The following is a 26,217-nucleotide window of genomic DNA, read 5'->3' on the forward strand; positions in this document are numbered from 1 at the left end:
GTCACCAAATGTAATTAACAGGCAACAGGTTTAAAACAAACAAAAGGAAGTACTTCTTCACACAACACACAGTCAACCTGTGGAACTCTTTGCCAGAGGATGTTGTGAAGGCCAAGACTATAACAGGCTAAAAAACAAAAAACAAAACAAAAAAAACTAGATAAATTCATGGAGGATAGGTCCATCAGTGGCTATAAGACAGGATACGCAGGGATGGTGTCCGTAGCTGTTTGCCAGAAGCTAGGAATGGACGACAGGGGATGGATCACTTGATGATTACCTGTTCTGTTCATTCCCTCTGAAGCACTTGGCATTGGCCACTGTCGGAAGACAGGATACTGAGTTAGACAGACCTTTGGTCTGACCCAGTATGGCCGTTCTTACATACTCTCACAACTATTTTTAACAGCTCTTTTGCTATTACCAGGGCTGTAGTGGTTTGTAGAGGAACTGGTTCTGGGTAACAGGTGACATAGTCAATGCCAGCCACTATGTATTAATAACTGGCAGTACTTTTCTCTACAGGTGATGATGACATGTACTTCTATCCACTTGAATGGGACCTCCACCAATAGAAGGGGAAACAATGAGGCCACTCACACTTGTTTGGGGGCTTCCGGTTGGCGATCAGGACAGGAAGCCCAATAATCTCTTATCTTCAAATGGATTCTGGGCCAAAAGAAACAGGGTAATAGACAGCCAAGAGTTGTTTCCTGGCCCAGGTGGCTCACCATTGGTACCTGATGGGCCAGCTTGAGTATTTCCTGCCTGAATATATGGAGTAGAAAGAGTTTGATGTACTGTTCACCGTCCAGCGTACCCTGTGCTAGGCGACAAAGTAAGTCTCCCCGTAACTCGAAACAAGGCAAGTGAGTGGCTAATTCAGCTGTCACCCCTTCCCCATCTATAAGAGCTATGCCTTCTTCATAGACTCTCCAGAAGGAATCTTCCCTCTGCTGTTCGACTTGCAGGTCAGATGATACCTACAGCTTCCCCACATCCACTAGGTCTTGTTCCAGGTTTGGAACTCTAGGAACACCCATTCCAGTGGGAGTTGTCTGACTCGCCCAGACAACAACACTGGTCTCTTTTTTGTAGGTCACATCCCTCACATCTGGCAGCACATTTCTCATTCCTGGTCCACCAGGCCTTCACTGGGGTAGGAAAAAGTCCTTGTCCTTGAAGGGAAACAGGTTGCCCAGACTCCGTTCTATTTCACCAGCCACCTCCATTCAGCTTCTCAAGAGCATCTGTAACAGTGTTTGAAAGTGAAGACAATACCATCTCAACAGGATTGGGTAATACATGCTAAGCCTACCATGACGTGGCCAGTCTGTCCAGCTGCTATTAGATAGACTTTAGTACAGGAGGAGTCCCTCGTGTACTCAGGGCAACACATTAGGGACACTGTGCCTTCTGAGAGGACCTCAGCAGATCTTCTCTCACTAGGGTTTGTTTACAATATGAGTCCATTGGGGCTAACTCAAGCTAGTCAACATGCATTATGGTTGTCAATTTTAAACCGCCTAGCATTTGGGTGAGGCTGGGTAAAGAGAAGCCTGCCTCATAATTAGACTCTATGGTTGGGCAATCTTTCTTGATATGCCCGTGTTCGCACTGGAAACAAATCATCCTCCCTAGTGAATCCTGTAATGCTGGGTGTGACATTCCCCTCTGGTGTTATCTGGACTGGTGATCTGATAGGTCACTCCAATCCTTGACTCTGGGAGCCAGCCCTACCCTGCTCTGCTGTGAGAACCCCCACTCCTGGGTTGTTCACATACAGCCTCTGACATGTAAGCTGCTGCTTGGATTGTGCAACCAAATGACACTAGCCAAAATCTCCAGTCCCAAACACAACCCTAGGAACCTCCGTCTTGCAGTGTCCAGTTATGCCTGCAATGTTATATGAGTTCGTCAATTTAACAAAGAAATGAATATATACCAGGCTTGTTATCCCAAGGGGAATCTCTGACACGCTTCAAACCAAACTGCTTCAGGTAGAATAAACAAACAGATTTATTAACTATAAAGATAAACTTTAAGTGATTATATGTCAAAACGTAAGTCAGATTTGGTCAAATGAAATAAAAGCAAAAACACATTCTAAGCTGATCTTAACACTTTCAATGCCCTTACAAACTTAGATGCTTCTCACCACAGGCTGGCTGGTTGCTCTCCAGCCAGGCTCTCCCCTTCGAACACTGCTTCAGTTGCTGGGTGTGGTGTCTGCAGGTGTAGGTGGAAGAGAGAGGAAGAGCATGGCAAACGTCTCTGCCTTTTAACATGTCCTTTCTTCCCTCTTGGCTTCACCCCTCCCTTCAGAGTCAGGGGAGCATTACCTCATCGCAGTCCCAAACTGACCAAAGGAAGGGGGGTGACTCACTCGAGAGTCCAACAGATTCTTTTGTTGCTGCCTAGGCCAGCATCCTTTGTTCCAGTGAGGCTGGGCTGGCTTTGTCCCATACATGCCCTGATGAGGTGTGAACTGCCGCTCCGCTCTTGAAGAGTTTTTGCCTGGGCTTGCTTTAAGCCATGAGGATACATTTTCAGCCTCATAACTATTGTGACAAAGTTTCTCCTCTACCCTGGTGGGTCTTGCACTTATTGGCAGATTTGCTCACCTTGGAGCTTCACAGCAGCCCTTAGTTTGGCCGTTTTCGTGAACCCACAGTCCAGGTCAACTCTTCCTGGGTCTGACCAGGGGTTGGGAGGTTTGGGGGGGAACCCAGGCCCGCCCTCTACTCTGGGTTCCAGCCCAGGGCCCTGTGGAATGCAGCTGTCTAGAGTGCCTCCTGGAACAGCTGTATGACAGCTACAACTCCCTGGGCTACTTCCTCATGGCCTCCTCCCAACACCTTCTTTATCCTCACCATAGGAGCTTCCTCCTGGTGTCCAATAATGCTTGTACTCCTCAGTCCTCCAACAGTATAAGTTCTCACTCTCAGCTCCAAGCGCCTCTTCCTCCCAGCTCCTTACACGCTCACCACAAACTGAAGTGAGCTCCTTTTTAAACCCAGGTGCCCTTATTAGCCTGCCTTAATTGATTCTAGCAGCTTCTTGATTGGCTGCAGGTGTTCTAATCAGCCTGTCTTAATTGTCTCCAGAAGGTTCCTGATTGTTCTGGAACCTTCCCTGTTACCTTACCCGGGGAAAAGGGACCTACTTAGCCTGGGGCTAATATATCTGCCTTCTATTACTCTCCTATAGCCATCTGGCCCGATTGTCTGTTTGCTCATTCTAGCCTCTAGTACTTCCAGCCGACACCTTTGAATTTCTTTGCCAGTGCCTGGGGCTGCATGAATATGCTAAACCTCTGCTCTCTGAAATAGCAGCAAGTCTCTTCACTTAGTGCAGCCAGTCAAGTGGTTGCCTTTACCATTGGATAGTCAAGGGTGGATTGCTGGTTGAGGGGCCTGTGGTTCCCTCGTCAGAACAGGAGCTAGGTGGATTACCCATGTCTCAGGGTCCCAGTGGGTGCAGGTGGCGAGGTGTTTGAAGATCTCCTAAAAGGTCTCCAGGTCATCCTCAGGTCCCATCTTGGATAGCACAGGACTGCTGGACCAACTCACCAACTATGTCGTAGATCCAGCCAGTGGGGGTGGTGCTATCCTAAGCGTTGCCTCCATACATTTACCCAGCTGCTCTTGCTGAGTGGCTACATATCCAACTTTTGTTGGCTTTGCTGTTGAGCCGTGGCCTGGGTGGCGGGCCTCCTGCTGTTGTCAGTGAGAGACTGCTTGCAGGTCATTTTGCCGCTGCTGGGCCTGTAACAAGTGTAGCATCAAGGTCTGCATCTGTTGTTGTTGCTCCTGTGCCATTGCTTGCTGATCCAAGGCAGCAGCCCACTGCTGGGCTAGCAATCTGAGTGCTGCCTCCATCTTAGGACTTTTTGGGGGCTCAGACACAGTGAAACCCCACTTTTGGTGCCACATATGGGCTGGTGTGCTAATGTATCAGCACCCCCTTTGGTCAGACAGAGCATTGGACAGAGTTTGTTCGGTCCAGCAGGGGGGAGGGATAGCTCAGTGGTTTGAGCATTGGCCTGCTAAACCCACGGTTGTGAGTTCAATCCTTGAGGGGGCCATTTAGGGATCTGGGGCAAAAAACAATTGGGGATTGTGCCTGCTTTGAGCAGGGGGTTGGACTAGATGATCTCCTGAGGTCCCTTCCAACTCTGATATTCTATGATTCTATGACCATGAGTCAGCTCTTCTTGCCTGAGTCCCTATGGCAGTCCTATTCTGGACTATGAAGGGTGTTAATTTCAGTCCTTCTGTGGTGTACACGTTTCCCCTTATACTTGGTGGGGGCTAGCTAGTCCTGGTCCTCAGGGGGCCTGCAAACCCCTTTTGGTTCTTAACTCTCTGTTGAGGGATTAGCAGTGGAACCCAGTCAGGGCCCTTAAACCAGACAGGCAGAATCAGTCTTTAACAATTCCTCCTCCTGTACCCAAAGCTCCTCCCTACCTCTTTTGCTTCTGCAGGCGACTTCAGCCTGTGGTTCCAGTCATTCCTTCTCTACAGAGTTGTCCCTGGGTGGCTTCTCACCAGTTTGCTGGCAGGACGTTCCTTCTCTAGTCTGCTTGCTCCTCTGGCAGCCACTCTGTCCCTCTGCTTCTCAGCTCTTTTATTCTCCCAGTTGCTGCGAGGATGTGCCAGTCAGCACCGGCTGGTAGTTGCTGCATTAACCCCTAGACCTCATGCCAGCATGGGGTCTATACACCCAGTGAAAGTTATCAAGAGTATAAAAACTCAAGTGTACTGTTATAATTTATTTACTAGCTAGATGAACACCAAATATATATAATAGTTTTAAGCATACAACTTTTTCTCATCTTCATCTCACTCAAATACCATATCAATGAATTTTGTTCAATCTTTACAAAAGGATTCCACATAAGGCTTAATCCAAATTGAAAAATATCATCCCCGAATACAAATTTTTATGGAAGTTATAAATGTCTGAGCTTTGGAATGGAATAGCTCTAGTCCAAAATCATAATGGATCAAAAAAAAAAAAAAAAGATAGTGGGCCTAACCTGGTGCGAGTAGCCATATCCGAAACATCCATAACAGAACATAAACTCCACTTCCACCGTGCAGAAAACCTGAAAGTGTAACAACGTTTTTCTCTTTTAAACGTAAAAAGTAATTAACTCTTATAGCAAATACATTTACAAGCAAGTTCCACAGTAAACAAGTACTAGTATGGTAAGCAAAGGGAAAAATACATGACACACCCTTTTTATTAACATGTTACTTACTTAATAGGCAATTCCTATTAGGGATAAATAAAATCTCCACAGTTACTTTCCTATACAGTAACTGTTGTTTCTCAAGATGTGTTACATGTGTACATTCCACTGTAGGTGTACATGCACCCAATGTACTTGAGTCAGAGACTTTTACTCATCGTATCATTGGGTAATATGTGCACCCCTGCTATCCTTGTGTACCAAGCTGAGGGCATAAAGAGGCATGGTCACCATCTCCCTCTCTGTTCCTTCGCGCAGCTGGTAAACTAAACCCAAAGCTGCAGGGAAGGTGGGAGGGTCATGGAATGTACAAATGCACAATATGTTTCAAAGAACAGTGTACAGGTAAGTAATTTTTTTTCTCCTTTGAGTGATAGTGCACATATATATTTCACTGTAGGTGACTCACCAGCAGTTTCTTTACAAGTGATAGGACTTCCGACTACTTGAAGAGAGACTGCAATACCAACTTGCCAAAGTTGGCATCCTATCAGGAAGCTTGAGTAATAGCGTAGTATCTGGAGAAGGTATGTATAAGTGACCACATTGCTGCTTTACAAATGTCTACTATAGCAAAGGTGCTCAAGAAGGCTGATGAAGTGGAATGAGCCCTAGTGGAGTAAGCTGTTATCCTTGGTGGCAGAGAGACCTTTGCCAGATCATAGCAACATTTAATACAATCTGACATCCAATGTGAAATACACAGACCTAAAACAGGTGGTGCTTTAATGCTCTCAACATAGGCTACAAACATCCTGGGAGAGGATCTGAAAGATTTTGTGCAATCCACATAAAATGCCAGAGCACTCCGAACATCCCAGGTATGAAGCTTCTCTTCAGCCTTGGAAGAATGAGACTTTGGAAAGAACACTGGAAGATGTTAGTCTGGTTGAGGTGCAATGGCAATATCACTTTGGGCATAAACTTAAGGATATGGATAACATAAGGATACCAAGTGATGCAAAAAAAAAAAAAAAAAGGAAAATCCATCCACTACTGCTGGGTATACTGCATACATGACCGTTAAATGGACTCTCACTGAACTGATAGACCAGAGGATTCCAATGCAAAAGGTAGTCTCATCTCTGTGTTATCAGCAGATAGCTGATGACATTCTTCCCAGATTTAAAACCTTTTCCATTTTGCTGCACATGTGGTTTTGGTGGAATCCTTTCTGCTGTTCACTAGAATGGCTTGGACATCACAGGAGCAGACTTTCCCTCACTGCTCAAATAAGATATTACATGCCTTTAGGTGAAGAAACTGTAAGTTGATGTGTCTTGGTTTTGAGACGAGATCCTCGACCAGAGGTAGAGATACAGGTGGACAAATGGGGAGCTGATATAGATCCGTATACCAGCACTATCTTGGCCAGATCAGGCAGGCAGGTGCTACAAGAATTAAGGTTGCCTTGGCTCTTTTTAATTTCCTGATCACCCTCAGAATCAGAGGGACTAGAGGGAATGCATACAGTAGATGGTTCGACCAGGGAAAAAGAAAGGCATCCGTCACGGAACCTGCGCTGTGACCTCCCCTGGAGCAGAACCTCCTGCAGTTGCTGTTCAGGTTGGTTCCAAAGAAGTCTATTACTGCACAGCCCCTCTAACAGAAGATTTGCTGGAGAATATCCCTCCCTATTGACCGCTCATGATGGTCTATGAAGTTTCTGCTGAGAGAATCTGCAATAATGTTCCTCACCCTGGAAGGTGAAAAGCCTTTAGCAAGCTATTGTTCTTTATACAGAACTTTCACAAGTGGCTTGCTTCTTGGCACAGCTGAGACAACCTTGCACTTCCCTGCTTGTTCAGATAAAACACAGCAGTAGTGTTGCTGCTGAGAACTTGAACAACCTGCTCCCTGATGGTCGCAATGATCATCTCACAGGCCCAACAAATAGCTCAAAGTTCCAGCACATTAACATTGAACGAAAGTTCCTGAGGCATCCAAAGTACTGAAGTCTGAAAGCTGACCCAGGTGCCCCTCCCCCCCAACCCCAGTGGATGCATCTCTTACCAACGTCACAGTTGGTTCTGGTGGTAGGAAAGGAAGCCCCTATATACATTCTAAGGGTCTAACGACCAATTCAGGGACTGATCCACTCATGCAGGTACACAAATCAGTGTGTCCAGTGAACGTCTGCTTGGATGATATACTGAGTGAAGCCAGGCCTGCAGACATCTCAGGTGCAGTCTGACACGCTAAGTCATGTATGTGCACAAATCCATATGTCCCAACAGTTGTAGACACAAGAGCACTGTTGTCCTTGGGTTTGAGATTCTCACACAGAAAGACTATGGACTGGAACCAGTTCATCATTGGGAGGTAAGTCACGGCAATTGTGGCATCGAGATCTGCCCCTATGAAACCTATTCACTGTGTTGGTTGTAATGTTGATTTCTCTACATTCAGGTTTCTGCTGGTAGTAAGATCTGTACCGCATTTGGGGCTTAAACAGCTTCCTCTTTGTTACTGGGATACAGAAACCCAGCAAATGAAGGATCACATGAGACTCTTTCAACATGCACATGGTGTCACTGGTCTTCTGAGAAGACAGTTTAGCACCTTCAAACAGCAGATCTTCTACTGTATTTTGTAGGTCTTTTGGGATGCTGGAGGCCTGCAACCAAGAGCATCTCATTGAGCTGGCTGAAGCCACTGAACATGACACGGTATCTGACATGTCGATAATTGCCTGGAGAGACGTCTGTTCTGTGAGATGACCCTCAAAGACTAAAGTTGAAAGGTGATCCCTCTATTCTTCAAGCAGTTTGTTCACAAATTTTAAAATTGCTGACTAGTTAATAAAGGTGCATTTGGACAATAATGCCAGCTCATTTGACATCCTCATTTGAAGGCTTGCAGTGGCATAAACCTTTCTACTGTACAGGTTCAGTCTCTATACTCCATATCCTTCAGGGTAGCCAGAGGGTAAGACCGCCTTGAATGCTTGTTTACCACTGTGACCACTAGAGTCCTAAAGAGGCAAGGTGGGTAAAAAAATACTCAAATTCTTGCCTGGGAACCTGGTACAATCTGTCCACTCATTTGGCAGTGGGTTGGATAGAGAACCAGTGTCTCCCAAAGGGTCTTTGTGGAATCCAGCAAGGCTTCATTAATGGGAGGGGCAATCGTTCCCAGAGAGGAAATTTGTAAGATATCCAATAGTTTGTATGGATTGTCTTGCACAAGATCCACCTGTATTCCCAGATATGTATTCCTCCTAATGAGATCTTGAAAAATTTTACAGTCTTCAAGAGGAGGCAATGTTGACTCTTGGGTGATGGCCTCATCTGTGGAAGAGAAAGAAATATGGAGGGGGATTATCCAGGGATTTATCTCTAGCATTCTCTTTCTCTGTGGGCTCCAAAAAAGAGAGGGCTTCAGGTTAGGAGGAGGATCTTCTCTTGTCGCTATAAGTGCTTGAGCAGGCGACTTTCTCCTGCACTGTGTGACCAGAGATCTAGATGCTCTTGGAGCAGTCTAAGACAGTGGTTCTCAACCAAAGATATGTGTACCCCTGGGGGGTAAGCAGAGGTCTTCCAGGGGATATATCAACTCATCTAGATATTTGCCTACTTTTACAACAGACAACATAAAAAGCACTAGCAAAGTCACTACAAACTAAAATTTCATACAGACAATAACTTGTTTGTACTGCTCTATATACTATACACTGAAAATACAATATTTATATTCCAATTGATTTATAATTATATGGTAAATATAAGAAAGAAAGCAATTTTTCAGTAATACTGTGCTGGGACACTTTTATATTTTTATGTCTGACTTTGTAAGCAAGTAGTTTTTAAGTGAGGTGAAACTTGGGGGTATGCAAGACAAATCAGACTCCTGAAAGGGGCACAGTAGACTGGAAAAGTTGAGAGCCACTGGTCTAAGAGCCCAGTCTTTGTACAGCCATTATGGTGGGCATCATAATACTGTTGTAATAGGGTTCATGTATCCCTAGAGCATGATCTGTATGGTGACTTGAACGACCTTGACAGATATGTGGGACTATCATGGTTAGTGTCTAAAGATGAGGCAATATTACTCTCCTCAATGAATGGCAGAGCAATCCCAGTAGGTGTTGGAGGTCTCTGCATGGGTGACACACAATGCTGTCCCAAAAGTACCAATGTCGATGATGTATCTGTCGGTGTTGGTGGAAGCAAACGGGGAGGACATAATGCAGACAGTTGAGTTACTGATGATGGTGCCAATGGAGAGGAAGCAGGCTGCATCTATGAAGAAGATAGAACTGCTGGTGCTGTGGTGATTATTAAGGCTATGATTTAATCATGGGTATTTTTTAGTAAAAGTCGTGGACAAGTCACGGGCAAGGAACATAAAATCACAGCCCATAACCTGTGCATGACTTATACCATAAATATCCCTGACTGAATCTTAGGGGGTGGGAGCCCTCATCACCAGCGACCAGGGGGAGAGTCCTGGGGGGCCCCGCTGCCACTCCGGTTGCCACCAGTGGGTGGGGGGAGAAAGCCCTGGGGGGCCAGCAGCTGCTCTAGTTGTTGCTGGGGGATGGGGGAGCCAGTCACTGCTCCAACTGCCCCCTGCACTGCTGTTTAGTCAGTCCTCAAGGCCAACCGTATCAACTGCTGCTCGGGCGGTCTCCGGGGTCAGCTGCCCAGGGCCACCAGAGCAGCAGCCGGTGCAGGGCCGCTCCAGCAGTGGCGGGTGTGGCTGGCTGCAGGGCCGCCTGAGGTCAGCCACTGCAGAAATCACGGAGGTCGCAGGAAGTCTTGGAATCTGTGACCTCTGTGACAAACACGGAGCCCTAGTGATTAGTAATGCTGGTAGTGCTAATGTAGTGGAGGCCATTGAGATCAGGACCAGACAACGCAACAAGAGCCTGGAAGAGACGGAGACAAAACATCTTTTGCGACGAAAAAGCTCGTGGCATCAATGTCACTGATTGCAGAGGTAAGTGCTTAGCTACTGACAAAGGTGCTGGACCCAACAGTGCCAGGGTCAAATCTCTCTCTAGTAGAAGTGCAGGCACTGGTTTTCACAGACCCGCTGAATCTGGAGTTGACAGTGCCACCTTGGATGTTGCTGGAGCTTGCGACCAGACCTCAACTCAGCACCAGAGGACTTTTTCAGAGCCTTTTTGATAGTCCAAGAAAGAGGCATCGAAGGTATATCAGTCTGTGATGACAAAGATAGTTTTGAGTGCTTCAAGGAGGCTGTAGAAGAGGAAAAACGAGCAACATCTCTCACCAGATTTCAGTTTAGTGGCTGAGGCAGTGGGAGGGGCATTCTTCAGGAAAAACTTTCTGACCTCTTCTGGTCAGGGTCAGTCTCTGTGGAAAGACGCATTGCCTTCATGAGAAAATGCACTTTAAGGCAGAAATCCCTTTGTTTCTTTATTCTTGTCAGGACAGAGGAACTAATAGGACATTTGTTCTTCACACGTCCCTTGCCTAAGCAGATTAGGCAACTAACAGGGATCATAGCCTTGTATTTGGCATACTGTTTAAAACCTGGGGATTTCTGCATACTAAATCCCAGTTAAACTAATTTACTAACTACACTAAACTAAATTACAGCTATATAAAAACTATTTATTATTTTCAAAGGCTGACTATCTGAAGCTCAAGGGTGATGAGGAGATCCACAGGTAGTAAGAAGGAACTGAGAGGGAGCTGCCAGCCATGCCCCTTTAGAGGCTCAGCACATGAGGAAAATGAGGGCCCATGCACCGCCTGCAGGTACGGCCAGTAAAACTCTGACTTGAGTGCACTGGGCACACATACACTTCCAGTGGAATGTATGTGCGTACAGTCACTCAAAGGAGAACTTTTCCTTGTCTACTTTCATGTATCTATTGCTCCTGATAATACACACATTCATCTGAGCACTGAATTCAGAAGACCCATGTTCATTTATGAGTTTTGCCTAGAAAAGCATAATGTACCAAAAACTCATAGTGTTTAATCTGTGTAATGCATTTTCAAACTTCTCATAAAACACTGTATACGTTTAAGAGCACATAAAGTAGCATAAACTGTACGTACTTTGTTTCATACTGCTATGCTATGGATCATACATAATGACAATATCAATCTTACCAACCTGTATTCTCTATACTGCATAGACACAATGGGCTAGATTCACCTACCCAGCGCAGAGGGGAAATTCATCATGGGGAAAGAGCAGGCATTGTTTCTCCTGCCAACTTCCCTCAAGGGTTATGACACAGGAAGGTAAGTTTAGTTTCTGCCAAGGTTTACATAGGAGCTTCCCCAATGGAGTCTGCAAGGGGATGCACTGAATTGGTGCATTTTCTGATCATCCAGGCTATGCCCTCTTTCCACCCAGCACCGTCCAATGTTATGGATACAATGGGCATGTGTGAGTTCCTCTGCAGAGAAGTTTTTGTTGCCCTCAAGGGTTATGCCACGGTAAGGCCCTACAGTGCCACAATCTCAATCCTGGCTTGACTTGTATCGCTCAACCTACAGACCAATGTGTGTCAGAAACTAGAGATGGCTCAATATGTTATGAAAATTCACATGGCCTCAAAATTTGGTTAGCATACAGTAAGTTAGTATGCAGTTTTACACAGACTGATTTTTCTGTATTACTTCTCCCTAATAATTTTAAAAATCTGATATTTTCTTATTATGCAGATGCTATCTAAATTCTGTTGTCAGTAGTATCAGTGCAACTCCTCTGAAGTCAATGATGCTGTGCTGGCATAATTGTGTAGACTATGGCCCATGCACTGTATGTGAACCTTATGATCTTACTGGTGCTATGCTGATTTACTCCAGCTAAGGATTGGGGTCTACTTGCCATTCTTCTCTTTCACTATCCTTTTCTCTCTGTTTTTAGTCACTTTACCATTCAGTGATCCTGGAAGGCTATAATGCAGTGTTCAATGTATATGCATGTATCTGTATGCAATTAAAATTATTTTGCAATGATATGAAGTCATCTGTATATATTGTTTTGTAATTTCACCAAAGAAATCCTACCATGTTTCCAATCCTCATGGCACATGCTTCACTGAAGTGGCCTTTCTGGGTGGGTGGGGAAAGAAAGAAAAGGAATACTTAGATTCACAAATCTCCAAAACTAGTGTTTTACAGCAGTATATTACCAAGCATGTAAGAGGAATACGCAACATTTGTAACTACCATAGATGAAGATGCCACATCCTTTTATTTGATTTTTAAACTATAACAGAGTGTGGAAAAAGTAAGCACACATGGAAAGGCAGTTAGGCAGTCTACTGTCTGACCTTGAGACTGTGAGAAAGCAATTCCTGAGTTCAAATCCTAGTTCTGCCACTCATTTTTTCATCTTTCCAAAAGTTATTTAGAACCAGATTTTCAATTAAAATTAAGTGTCAAACACATTTGATCCTGCAAACACATGCAAGTAACATTATGCATGCAAGTAGTTCCATAGATTTTAATGCTACTACTCACATAAGTAAAGTTATGCACATGTCAGTTGTTGCAGGATTAGGACCCAATTCTATATTTAGGTGCCTAAATACTTGTTTTGGGAAATAACTTTTGACACCCACGTTTGAAAAACTGGCCTTAAGCCCTCAGTATCCCAGGGATATTGAAATGTATTGCAAGTCTTACGAGGATTACATTTTTGTAAGCACTACAAAGATAGAAAGAACAATATAAGTACCAACTATTGTTATTACAGTACATTATTACCCAGTCAGCTAACAACTGGACACTTACATAAGGAAATATTGCTCTCTTATATTAACTACTCTATTGTTTCAGTTCAAATCAACATACAAATATTATGGATTAATTTGTATCCTGATGGTGTAAGTATGGTTTATCTTGCGTACTACTTGCCAAAACATGTGTGGAACAAACTACTTAGAACTCATCCTAGATAATCTTTTCTTTTGTCAGACCCACCTCAATGACTTCATAAAGGTGTACAGTTGCACTACCCAGCAACCTTGGAAAGTCTTTTGGACCTTGAAATCCTACCAATTCTAGAATAATCCTATTCCGCTCATCCTGTTGCCGCCTTGGAACCTGAAAGTTAAAACACAACATCTACATGCTATCCACATGGAGGAACAAGAGCAACTGAGGAAAGGGTTAAATCTGGGGCAAACTGACCTATTTGCTACAGCACTCACTACACAGTTCTGAGGGGAACAAGTGAAGGCTGGGCACTCACAGATCTCTTTGAAACTGATGGCATGCTAGCGGGCACCTTCCATTTAGGCTAGATGGGAGAACAATTAAATGTCCCTCTGTTTAGTACTGCAATAGTTGAAATAATGGAAACTTCCATTGAAGGAGCAGACTTCACACAAGGTCTGGGCAGCAGCGGGGCCATCTGGTCCAGTAGGATGCCCTGAGGGATGATAAATGCAGGGACTGGCAACTAATTGAACTGCAGTTGCACGTCAGAGGCAGGCAGAAAGCCAGGAGACAGTAAGAGAATAACTGGTAGCATGGGCATAACAGAAAGCTAAGAAAAAGGGTTTGGGGGCAGAATGCTGGTTGGAAATGCAGGGTTGGAATTATGAGCAAGGAAACTACCTCCTGCTAGTTGACTTTACTGCTTTCAGAGAAACAGGGCTTTGTGTACTTTCTTTGTAAGTAAACAGGACTGCATCAAAGAAACATCTGACTATCATCAATTTCTCCTAAAGGAAACAACCCAAAACACCTTAAATTTTGGCCAACCGCTTGGGTCAAAAGGAGTAATAGTAAGTTTCAGTTGCCCCAAATAATAGGAATTTATGCTCCACAACAAAGACTAAATGGAGAACCCCATCGCACCCACTAGCAAAGGCATTTTGACTTCCCCCATATCACCCAGTCATGCTTCACATCAATCCCACCACCTTCCACCCTCCCAGTAGGCACAGCCCAGATTAAGTGTGCTTAGTTTGACAAAGATGGTATGGTGTAGTGGAATTGGCTAGAGTAGAGCTAAGCTTTTCTTAAAAATGAGCCCCAAATAATTCCACATCAAAACAAGTTAAGCAGGACATAAGGTTGTACATATGTATCAATAACTTCAGAGGGAAAATATCTTAAAACATTGCAATTAAAAAAAATACAAATATCTGAAAGCCCGGAAATTCAAAGTTAAGATTACACTTAAATCAAACATTGGAAAGCATGGAAATGCAGAGTTTTACTACCCAAAACAGTCTTAAATCAGCCCTTTTATTCCCTCCAATCTAAACCATGGAACAACTGTATGCCTGTTCACAATTTAGCTTGAACAATGACAGAATGAGCCACATATCCCCAGTACACTGTACCATACTTGACAAATGAATATAAAATCACCAAGCACACACTATGGGCCTGACTCACCAATACATTATACCAGTTTTACAACAATGTAACTCCAATGATTTCTACGTTACACCAAATCAAGCCCCACTGTATGTGCACCCTACTCAACCAGAGAATAATCTCCAGTTCATCCTCCCTTGACCAGATAGCAATAACAATCTCTCAACTCTGGGCAGAGGAAAAACAGTCTTGTGGTTAAGGGACTGGAGCAGAGCCTGCAGACTTAATTGCAGTTTTACTTTATGAACCCAGATGAGATGTATATTGATTAAAAAAAAGAGAATACTCACAAAGTACCACAGTACATGAGATTCCCTCCTCCTTGCCCCTGAAAATACAGCTCTAGATATTTAGTGCTATCATGTTATTAAACCAATAATGAGAATTACATTATAAAAGAGCAGAAGCTGTAATAATACCTGTACAGAAAAATATTTCACATCTTCAAAATGAATCACCATGTCCTTTCTGCTCTTCTTTAACTGTGATTTGAAAGTCTGTGGATTTGTGCATTTCATGACTTCATTAACACTAATGCGAAGCAGCAAGTTTGTATTCTGCTGTACATTGACTGAAAGTCATTCATTTAGGAAACAGAGAGGTCTTTTTAGTGAGCCAGCAACAGTAAAGTGGGTTTATTACATGGTAGTGATTACCATGAAAATAATGAGCAGTAGTCAGTAACATCTAATTCTCCTCACTGCATGTGTGCAAACCCAATTAATAAACCTGGGTATTCTTTTAAGATTAAAATTTCTTTTTTTCTGTCCACACTGGCACTTAACCAGGATCATACTGCTATTTCTTCTTTCAGAAATAAGCAGATATTTGACCACGGGCAGTGGTCAAAATATGAATTCACATTTGTCTCCTCACTATTACACTATTGTCAATTTTACTGTTTCCCTTTTTTGGGTAATTCAGTTGCACCTGTATATTGTTAAAACAGCATTTAAAAAAATTTTTTTTTTTTAAGATCAGACTGTAAATTCACAAAAATTGGCAAAAGGCGCTGTAGCAAAGTGACGACGCACCAGTGCGGTGCCTCCTGCTGGTCATCCTGGGAATTAGCTCTCCAGCTCTGGAGCTCCCTCTGCTGGCCAATGTCCCGCTTGCCTCAGCCCCCATGTCCCTCCCAGACCCCGGTGCCCCTTACCTCGGGGTTCTGCCCTCTGCTGTTCCCCCGCAGTCTCTGGGTCTCCCCTCCGCGGGGAACCCCCAACCGTCTATCCGCACCTTGCCTCAGCAGCTACTGCCAGTCACCATCTAGCCCCCGCTCACTGGGGCAGACTGCAATCTGTAATCCACTCATCACTGGCAAAAGGGGTTGAGACCTGCTGCCTTTGCCTAACCCTGGGCTGCACTTCTGCAACCCCAGTACCCTTCCCAGCCTTTAGCAAGGCCTGCAGCCTGGGGGGTTCTCCAGGATGGAGCTCCCCAGCTCCTCTAGCCTTTCCCCAGCCCTGCTCCACTCAGGTATCCTGCTCAGCTCCCAGGCAGCCAGGTCCTTCTCTCTCTACAGCTGGAGAGAGACTGACCCAGCTCCTCCCTGGGCCCTTATAACAGGGCCAGATGTGGCCTGATTGGGGCGTGGCCCAGCTGTGGCTGCTTCCCCCAATCAGCTTAGCCTTTTTTCTAGGAGCCAGGTAACTGCCCTGCTACAGGGACTTAATGGCAAGTTACTTCAATGTTGCCGCATTGAAGAATGCGGTGCACTGAACTGTGAGACCTGTGATTAAAACATTCAGAAATAAAACACACCCACAGACTGCCTGTAATTCACTGTAATGTTAGGAAGCTGATGTACTATTCATAGTGAGGGAAAAAACACCTGAAAAGAGAAATAATAAAACTCTTGAAGTTTTATTATTAGGGCCCTACCAAATTCAGTCCATTTTGGTCAATTACACAGTCATAGGATTTAAAAAAATCATAGATTTCATGAAAAGAAAAGGAGTACTTGTGGCACCTTAGAGACTAACCAATTTATTTGAGCATAAGCTTTCGTGAGCTACAGCTCACTTCATCAGATGCATACTGTGGAAAGTATAGAAGATCTTTTTATACACACAAAGCATGAAAAAATACCTCCCCCCACCCCACTCTCTGCTGGTAATAGCTTATCTAAAGTGATCACTCTCCTTAAAATGTGTATGATAATCAAGTTGGGCCACTTCCAGCACAAATCCAGGGTTTAACAAGAACGTCTTGGGGGGGGTAGGAAAAAACAAGGGGAAATAGCTTACCTTGCATAATGACTTAGCCACTCCCAGTCTCTATTTCAAGCCTAAGTTAATTGTATCCAATTTGCAAATGAATTCCAATTCAACAGTCTCTCGCTGGAGTCTGGATTTGAAGTTTTTCTGTTGTAATATCGCAACTTTCATGTCTGTAATCGCGTGACCAGAGAGATTGAAGGGTTCTCCGACTGGTTTATGAATGTTATCATTCTTGACATCTGATTTGTGTCCATTTATTCTTTTACAAAGAGACTGTCCAGTTTGACCAATGTACATGGCAGAGGGGCATTGCTGGCACATGATGGCATATATCACATTGGTGGATGTGCAGGTGAACGAGCCTCTGATAGTGTGGCTGATGTTGTTAGGCCCTGTGATGGTGTCCCCTGAATAGATATGTGGGCACAGTTGGCAACGGGCTTTGTTGCAAGGATAGGTTCCTGGGTTAGTGGTTCTTTGTGTGGTATGTGGTTGCTGGTGAGTATTTACTTCAGGTTGGGGGGCTGTCTGTAGGCAAGGACTGGCCTGTCTCCCAAGATTTGTGAGAGTGTTGGGTCATCCTTCAGGATAGGTTGTAGATCCTGAATAATGCGTTGAAGGGGTTTTAGTTGGGGGCTGAAGGTGACGGCTAGTGGTGTTCTGTTATTTTCTTTATTAGGCCTGTCCTGTAGTAGGTGACTTCTGGGAACTCTTCTGGCTCTGTCAATCTGTTTCTTCACTTCCGCAGGTGGGTATTGTAGTTGTAAGAATGCTTGATAGAGATCTTGTAGGTGTTTCGTCTCTGTCTGAGGGGTTGGAGCAAATGCGGTTGTATCGCAGAGCTTGGCTGTAGAAAATGGATCGTGTGGTGTGGTCAGGGTGAAAGCTGGAGGCATGTAGGTCGGAATAGCGGTCAGTAGGTTTCCGGTATAGGGTGGTGTTTATGTGACCATCGTTTATTAGCACTGTAGTGTCCAGGAAGTGGATCTCTTGTGTGGACTGGACCAGGCTGAGGTTCATGGTGGGATGGAAATTGTTGAAATCATGGTGGAATTCCTCAAGGGCTTCCTTTCTATGGGTCCAGATGATGAAGATGTCATCAATATAGCGCAAGTAGAGTAGGGGCGTTAGGGGATGAGAGCTGAGGAAGCATTGTTCTAAGTCAGCCATAAAAATGTTGGCATACTGTGGGGCCATGCGGGTACCCATAGCTATTAACAACAGGAGAGTGGGTTTGTGTGTGGGGGGGGTGGGAGAAAACCTGGATTTGTGCTGGAAATGGCCCAGCTTGATTATCATACACATTGTAAGGAGAGTGATCACTTCAGATAAGCTATTACCAGCAGGAGAGTGGGGTGGGGGGAGGTATTTTTTCATGCTGTGTGTGTATAAAAAGATCTTCTACACTTTTCACAGTATGCAGCCGATGAAGTGAGCTGTAGCTCACGAAAGCTTATGCTCAAATAAATTGGTTAGTCTCTAAGGTGCCACAAATACTCCTTTTCTTTTTGCGAATACAGACTAACACGGCTGTTACTCTGAAACCTGTCATAAATTTCATGATTTCAGCTATTTACGTCCGAAATTTCACAGTGTTGTAATTGTAGGGGTCCTGACCCAAAAAGGAGTTGCGGAGGTGGTTGGAAGGTTATTGTAGGTGGGGTTGTGGTACCTCTACCCTTACTTCTGCACTGCTGCTGACAGTGGCACTACCTTCAGAGCTGGGCAGTTGGAGAACTGTGGCTGTTCTGAAGGCAGAGCTGCCGCCAGCGGCAGCACAGAAGTAAGGATAGCAAGGCATAGTATTGCCACCCTTACTTCTGCGCTGCTGCCTGTAGAACTAGGCCCTCAATCAACAGCCACCACTCTCCAGCTGCCCAGCTCTGAAGACAGCAGCGCAGAAGTAAGAGCAGCATGGTATGATATTGCCAGCCGTACTTCTGCACTGCTCCTGGCGGGGCGCTGCCTTCAGTGCTGGGCGCCTGGCCAACAGCTGCTGCTCTCCAGCCACCCAGCTCTGAAGGCAGCACAGAAGTAACATTGACAATACCACTACCCCCCTAAAATAACCTTGCTACCCCTCTGCAGCTCCCTTTTGGGTCAGGACCCCAGGTTTAAGAAACGCTAGTCTCCCCCCCGTGAAATCTGGCCTTTTGTGTGCTTTTACCTTGTACTATACAGATTTCCCGGGGGGAGACAAGATTTCACAGTCCGTGACGCGTTTTTCATGGCCATGAATTTGGTAGGGCCCTATTTATTATATATTGTTTTCATTTATTTTATGATAAAAAATAAGATTACTTAAAACGTGAGCAACATACTATTTAGTCAAACATGAAGTTTTGTGCAGACTGCCTGAAATACTGTACTTAAGATTTCCCAGGTGTCTTCTGGTCACTAACCATAACAATGTAAATTGTTTAAAAATAATTTGTCACCCTTTCATGAGTCAAAAATTCAGTCTAGACAGAGTACTGATTGCTATATAATAATCCTAATAATTAAATATCTTTGCTTTTTAAAATTACAATTGTTCTCTCAATGTAAATGTGTCTTTTGTTCCTACAGTACATAAACAATGAAGTCTACTCAGTGAGTCTCCTTAGGCTTCTATTACTGGACCCTGGCTCAGTGCTAAATTCCAAATAAGGTCACACACTATATGAATGTCAAACTCAAGAGCAAAAGAAAGAAAGCATTATCTCTTAAATGAACTGCAAGAACCTACAGAGTGAGATGCTCTATACTTTCCTGACAGAGTACTCTAATGGTGTTATCAGTGCAAAGATAGAGGAAAATATGCTTAGCAGAAGGTAGGGAAATAGAAAAAGGATACATTTTGATGTAAAATCTTTGCACACCTTCACATGAACAGCCAGGCAACCGACCTAATGAAACCAGAAAGAGGACAAGTGATAAATTAATCCCACAAAAATCTTGAAACTTGCTTTAGGTCCTGATACAGAAATTTTTTATAGGCACTTCTGAACACCAGAAGTCATTTGTCATTACTTAATGCAAGCAAATGCATTTGTTGCTTTGTAGCAAAACAATGTAGTAACTTAGTCTTTATAAAATGGTGAGAAGAAATACAGGGTTTCAGAAAAAATTACACACTTCCAGCAAACCCACAAAAGGTGGAAACCTTTTCCCTCTAACCATGAGGCCAAATCCTGGATTCTTTATTCAATTTTGCCTTGAGAAATATTTCTGGATTTAGTCTATGTAGAATTCCATTACTCTTTTTTAAAATATACCGCTCAGAGATATAGAAGTTTCAGAACTAGACAGGGAGAAAAATTAAGCCATTACAGCAATTTTAAAAAGCAATAAGGCACTACAATGTATACAGGGATGGTGAATAAATGACACTTTTTGGAGACCATACAAGAAAAAACCCAAACATGCCTATACTTTAGGCAAGGTATTATTGCTTCTTTAACAATGTTTTAAATAAACATTAAATAATTTGTTTTTGAGTGATAGAATATTTATTTACATTTTTTATAGACCAAATCCATGGATCTGGTATTAGATCTCCATTTGATATAGGCAAAGATTGTAGTTGCTTTGTAAAAAAGACAGTGAACTCATGGCAACAGGGGCTATGTCTCCCTTTTAGTTGTACGGTGCCTGATCCACAGAACAAAAAAAAAATTTCATCAGTAAACTGAACAATGAGCCTCTTGGCTTCAGCTGTGAACACAGAAGCTTATTAGTGAAATGAAAATAAACAAACATTCTGCAATATAGAACAATTTCAAGGACATCCCTGAACGAGCATATTCAAGTGAATCAGGTGATTAAATTTTACCAAGAGTTGCATAGTAATTTTTAAATCTCTGTAAGCACATAGAAAAGGAGTACTTGTGGCACCTTAGAAACTAACAAATTTATCTGAGCATAAGCTTTCATGATGCATCCGATGAAGTGAGCTGTAGCTCACGAAAGCTTATGCTCAAATAAAATTGTTAGTCTCTAAGGTGCCACAAGTACTCCTTTTCTTTTTGCAGATACAGACTAACACAGCTGCTACTCTGAAACCTGTAAGAATATAAGAATTTGATGAAGGGGTTCTCAAACTTCTTCATTTTGTAGAAAGAAAAGGAGTACTTGTGGTACCTTAGAGACTAACCAATTTATTTGAGCATAAGCTTTCGTGAGCTACAGCTCACTTCATCGGATGCATTCAGTGGAAAATACAGTGGGGAGATTTATATATAGAGAGAGAACATGAAACAATGGATGTTACCATACACACTGTAACAAGAGTGATCAAGTAAGGTGAGCTATTACCAGCAGGAGAGCGGGGGAGGGGGGACGGGACACCTTTTGTAGTGATAATCAAGGTGGGCCATTTCCAGCAGTTAACAAGGATGGTCAACGTCTGAGGAACGGGGGGGGGGGGGGGGGGGGCGCGGAAATCCTGGATGTGTCATTACTTTGTGCAATGACACATTCCAATTCAGCACTCTCTCGTTGGAGTCTGTTTTTGAAGTTTTTTTGTTGAAAAATTGCAACTTTTAGGTCTGTAATCTAGTGACCAAAGAGATTGACATGTTCTCCGACTGGTTTTTGAATGTTATAATTCTTGACGTTTGATTTGTGTCCATTTATTCTTTTACGTAGAGACTGTCCAGTTTGGCCAATGTACATGGCAGAGGGGCATTGCTGGCACATGATGGCATTATCACATTCGTAGATGTGCAGGTGAACGAACCTCTGATAGTGTGATTGATGTGATTAGGCCCTATGATGGTGTTCCCTGAATAGATATGTGGAAACAGTTAGTTTCATGTTCTCTGTGTATATAAACCTCCCCGCTGTATTTTCCATTGCATGCATCTGATGAAGTGAGCTGTAGCTCACGAAAGCTTATGCTCAAATAAATTTGTTACACTAAACCTTCATTTTGTAGATATCTTAATAAAGAGATTCTCATAGATCATGTCTCCTCTCATTATCTATCATATGAGCAACCACCCTCTAGTTTATGACTGCATTAATATCCAAGTGATAACGAGAACAAGTACTTAACTAAAAATACATAAAACACTGACTTAATATTAATTTTACATGTTTTTAAATGTAATTTGGTAACTGAAAACACGAAGAAAGAGGCAGCACTATGTGACCAGCCAACTCTTCATTGATTGCCAGCTATTCCTCCAAGTACCACAGACCACTGTTAGAGAAACAATGGCCTGTAGTGTACATACCACATCTCCACAGGGGACTAAACTGTGGATGTCAGTAGGTTGTTCAGTTCCTTTATCAGATGGCTTCAGGATTTTCTGCAACAACTACCAGAAGTAAGAAAAAAAGATTTTGCAATCGCCTTTTCAAACAGAAAATACAGTACACTATTTCCTAATTAATTTGGAGGTTAAAACACTAACAAGTATATTTTGCAGCTTCCAACATAAGAGAACACTCCTATGACTCCACCAGTGAATAAAAACCAACAAAATCTAAAACCCTATAAAAATATGAGTTTCTCTTCCATAGGAAAGCATACTAATACTGGTGTTTGGACTGTAAACATGATTCCTATGTATATTAATGGGCATACCTCTGCATTTCATGGCCAATCACAAATGTTGCTCTATTCAATCTTAGAGTAAAAGAACTTTGAAACTGAGAAAGCATGTTTTCCCACAATAGGGATGCACAAGGCAACACTCAAAAAGTATAGTCACATAGGTTATCATCAACCACCATATTCAAAAAGAGATTTTGGATGAAGCCTAATTCAAAAAATTTTAAATATGTTTGAAACTGAATTCTATTTTTTCCATCTTCTGAGCACAAGGCATTTTTGACAAAACACAAACAAAAACTTAGCCTCAGTCTTGTACAGTGGATGGACTCTCAACATACAAATGGAATGATAAAACACTAGCCAAAAAGTATGACAACCTAGTGGCAAAATCTTTTAGGGCCCCCATGAACTGTTGATGATAAACTACTATATGAAATATTCTTACAGTAAATGAGAGTTTCTCATTGCTACAAAATAAGGAGTCACTACTCCAAATTACCACTATGTACCAGCAGCCTCTAGTGCTGAAAACAAAAGGAGTTTCTGGCCGCTTTTCTTATGAATATTCACAATTTCAACTTTCTGGATCAGTAGATGAATGAAAATAAAATGTGTTAGTGATTCACACCATTATAAGCACCTCCATCGTACTGGGTGGATGTCCACAGAGAATACTAAAGTGACATGGTCTTTATGTGAAGACCCAAGCTGATCAAAGAACACTTAAGCAGCAAATACTGCCTTTTGCTGAGAAGTGAAACTTCTCTTCAAGGCCATTTCTAAGAGCATATGAAACCTACAGCTTGCATGCGCGTGTGAATGCATACAAGCACGTGCATGCACAGCTGGTGTGAGATGGGGAGATACCCAAGTGCAATTTCAGCACCCCAGTCTACCAAAACCCACTCATACCCCTGCACCCCACCCCCCAACACCCCCACACCTCATCAACCCTCCACACTCCAGCACCCTGCCCTCCAATACTCCCACCCCACCCGCCTCCATACTCCTGCACCTCCACACACACCCCACCCTCACCCCCTCGACCCCCCCACCACCTCATCAACCCTCCACACCCCAGCACCCTGCCCTCCAATACTCCCACCCCACCCTCACCAGCCTCCATACCCCTGCACCTCCACACACACCCCGCCCTCACCCCCTCGACCCCCCTATCTCCCCATCCACCACACTCCTGCACCCCCACCCTCCAACACCCCCACACCACAGCACCCTGCCCTCCAATACTCCCACCCCACCCTCACCAGCCTCCATACCCCTGCACCTCCACACACACACACCCCGCCCTCATCCCCTCGACCCCCCCCACACTCCTGCACCCCCACCCCGCCCTCACCTTCAGCACGGAACGCGCCTTGCCGAACTTGGCCGCCCCGCCGCTGGAGTTCCTTTGCACCGCATCCATCGCGTCGAGCCGGCCGGAGCGGGGACAGGGAGGCCGAGAACACGCAGCCCCTCGCCCCGGGGGCCGACGTCGCGGCGCCGCCGGCCTCCACAACCGGGGCAACGGCCGCTTGCCCCGGCGCGCGGCCCGCGCCCTCTGGCGGCAGGAGGAGGAACGGCCCCGAGCGCCTCTGCGCGCGCCGCCGCCACTGCCCCAGCGCGTGGGAGAGACGGTTGTAAGTGGAGAAACGCGCTGCGAGGGGAGAACAAATCCTAACGCAGGGCTGCCGTGGCACCCGGGCCCCTTTTCCTTGCCGAATAAATACACGTCAGCCCGTGGGACAGACGGGGTGAGCCGCTAGACGTCGCTGTCACCCGAGACAGAGGAGGTGTTACTTTAAAACGAGACTGAACCATCCCTCTCTAACACGGCACAGTAAACTGTCCCCCGCCGACCCCTTCCACCAGGGAACGCCACCGTGGGGACAGACAGGCCCGACACTCGCCCTCCCCTGAGCTCACCCTGTGGGTTTGAACCCACAACAAACATACAGCGCTGATTTTCAGAAGCGCTGAGCACTCACCCGCTAAGTGAGCTCCAGGCCAACACCACTGCCATGTACATTGGTCAAACTGGACAGGCTCTACGTAAAAGAATAAATGGACACAAATCAGACGTCAAGAATTATAACATTCAAAAACCAGTTGGAGAACACTTCAGTCTCTTTGGTCACTCGATTACAGACCTAAAAGTGGCAATTCTTCAACAAAAAAAACTTCAAAAACAGACTCCAATGAGAGACTGCTGAATTGGAATTAATTTGCAAACTGGATACAATTAACTTAGGCTTGAATAGAGACTGGGAGTGGATGGGTCATTACACAAAGTAAAACTATTTCCCCATGTTTATTCCCTCCCACCCCCCACTGTTCCTCAGACATTCTTGTCAACTGCTGGAAATGGCCCACCTTGATTATCACTACAAAAGGTCATCCTCCCCCCCCCCCCCACTCTCCTGCTGGTAATAGCTCACCTTACCTGATCACTCTTGTTACAGTGTGTATGGTAACACCCATTGTTTCATGTTCTCTATGTATATAAATCTCCCCACTGTATTTTCCACCGAATGCATCCGATGAAGTGAGCTGTAGCTCACGAAAGCTTATGCTCAAATAAATTGGTTAGTCTCTAAGGTGCCACAAGTACTCCTTTTCTTTTTGCGAATACAGACTAACACGGCTGTTACTCTGATACCCAGAAGTAGTAACTGTTAACCTGGCTCAAGGAGGACCTGAAATAGCCAGTGAGTTTACTTCTCGATAAAGTCATTTTATTCAAACCCAGTTTAAGTAAATGAGTCTGGCAGGGAATTGTGTGTAAGGAAGGTGATTAAACTACTGCCTTAATGCAGGCTGTCAATGACAAACACTTTTTTAAAAGGAGAGATTAGGCTTCAGGTTGGTGTGGGTAGCCTGGCTTTTGGTCTCTCTCTATATCAGGGATTGGCAACATTTCAGAAGTAGTGTGCCGGCGTCTTCATTTATTCACTCTAATTTAAGGTTTTGCGTGCCAGTAATACATTTTAATGTTTTTAGAAGATATCTTTCTATAAGTCTATAATATATAACTATTCTTGTTTGTAAAGTAAATAAGGTTTTTAAAATGTTTAAGAAGCGTCATTTAAAATTAAATTAAAATGCCGATCTTATCAGTTCAGTGTGATTCTTGCCTTTGCTTTTCCTTAATGAGTTTTCCAATGTCTGGCATGTATTTGGATACTTTAAGCTGCACACAGGCTTCTGATCAGTTGTTAACCGGCTCAGAGGGAGAGAGGACAGATTTCATGTGTGAAAATACCTGTTCACACAGGTATGTGGATCCAAATGCTGAAAGCATTGCAAACGCAATTTTCTTCAAACAGTTAAATTTCACTGGCAGGGATGTCCAGCAGGTCAGAATAGAGGCCCCATGATCTCTCTCGGTAGCTTCAAGTGCACTGCGCAGATCTCCAAACTTTGATGCCCACAATTCTGAGCTTTTTAACTGAATGATCTGCATTTCGAAATCTTCAACACCCATCAACTGAAATACAGACAAATACAAGCTGCTTTCATTGAACTTTTCAGGTTTAATTAGAAAAGAAAGCATTGGGCCAAATCGCTGGAAATCTTGAAATCTGTCAGAAAATTCTGATTCCAGTTCTTGCATGTACATTCTAATCTCAACGTCAAATGAAGTGCGCTGTTCCACCTGGCGTGACAGTGATGTAAGCAGCAAATCCGGACTTTAAAATATCCCAGCACAGTGGCACTGGAACAATTTTTAAGGTGGGAGTGCTGAGCTGTGACCCCTCTTGCCCCTGTCTGTACCCCTCACTGCCCCAGGCTGGGGCCAGTGGGCCACAGCTGGGGGTGTCTGCAGAGCCCCGGGCCAGTGGCCAGGACCCCAGGCCGGCAGCAGAGCCCCCT

The 26,217-nt window shown here is 44.2% G+C and overlaps 1 protein-coding gene across 1 annotated transcript in view; it reads right to left on the reverse strand.

Annotated features, from left to right (window-relative positions):
* Window positions 1-23,820, reverse strand: part of CATSPERT (catsper channel auxiliary subunit tau) — a 51,633-nt gene extending 27,813 nt beyond the window's left edge. The window contains exons 1-7 of the mRNA XM_074967926.1: window positions 23,702-23,820; window positions 22,022-22,105; window positions 19,639-19,690; window positions 15,003-15,154; window positions 13,174-13,296; window positions 12,256-12,300; window positions 5,042-5,110 (exon numbers count right to left, since the gene is read on the reverse strand). Coding sequence (XP_074824027.1) covers window positions 5,042-5,110; window positions 12,256-12,300; window positions 13,174-13,296; window positions 15,003-15,154; window positions 19,639-19,690; window positions 22,022-22,105; window positions 23,702-23,770 — 594 coding nt within the window. The 5' untranslated portion in view covers window positions 23,771-23,820. The remainder of the gene's footprint in view (window positions 1-5,041; window positions 5,111-12,255; window positions 12,301-13,173; window positions 13,297-15,002; window positions 15,155-19,638; window positions 19,691-22,021; window positions 22,106-23,701) is intronic.
* Between the last annotated feature and the right edge of the window lie 2,397 nt (window positions 23,821-26,217).

This window comes from Natator depressus, chromosome 11 (assembly GCF_965152275.1).
Source record: "Natator depressus isolate rNatDep1 chromosome 11, rNatDep2.hap1, whole genome shotgun sequence".
NCBI classification, from domain to species: Eukaryota; Metazoa; Chordata; order Testudines; family Cheloniidae; genus Natator; species Natator depressus.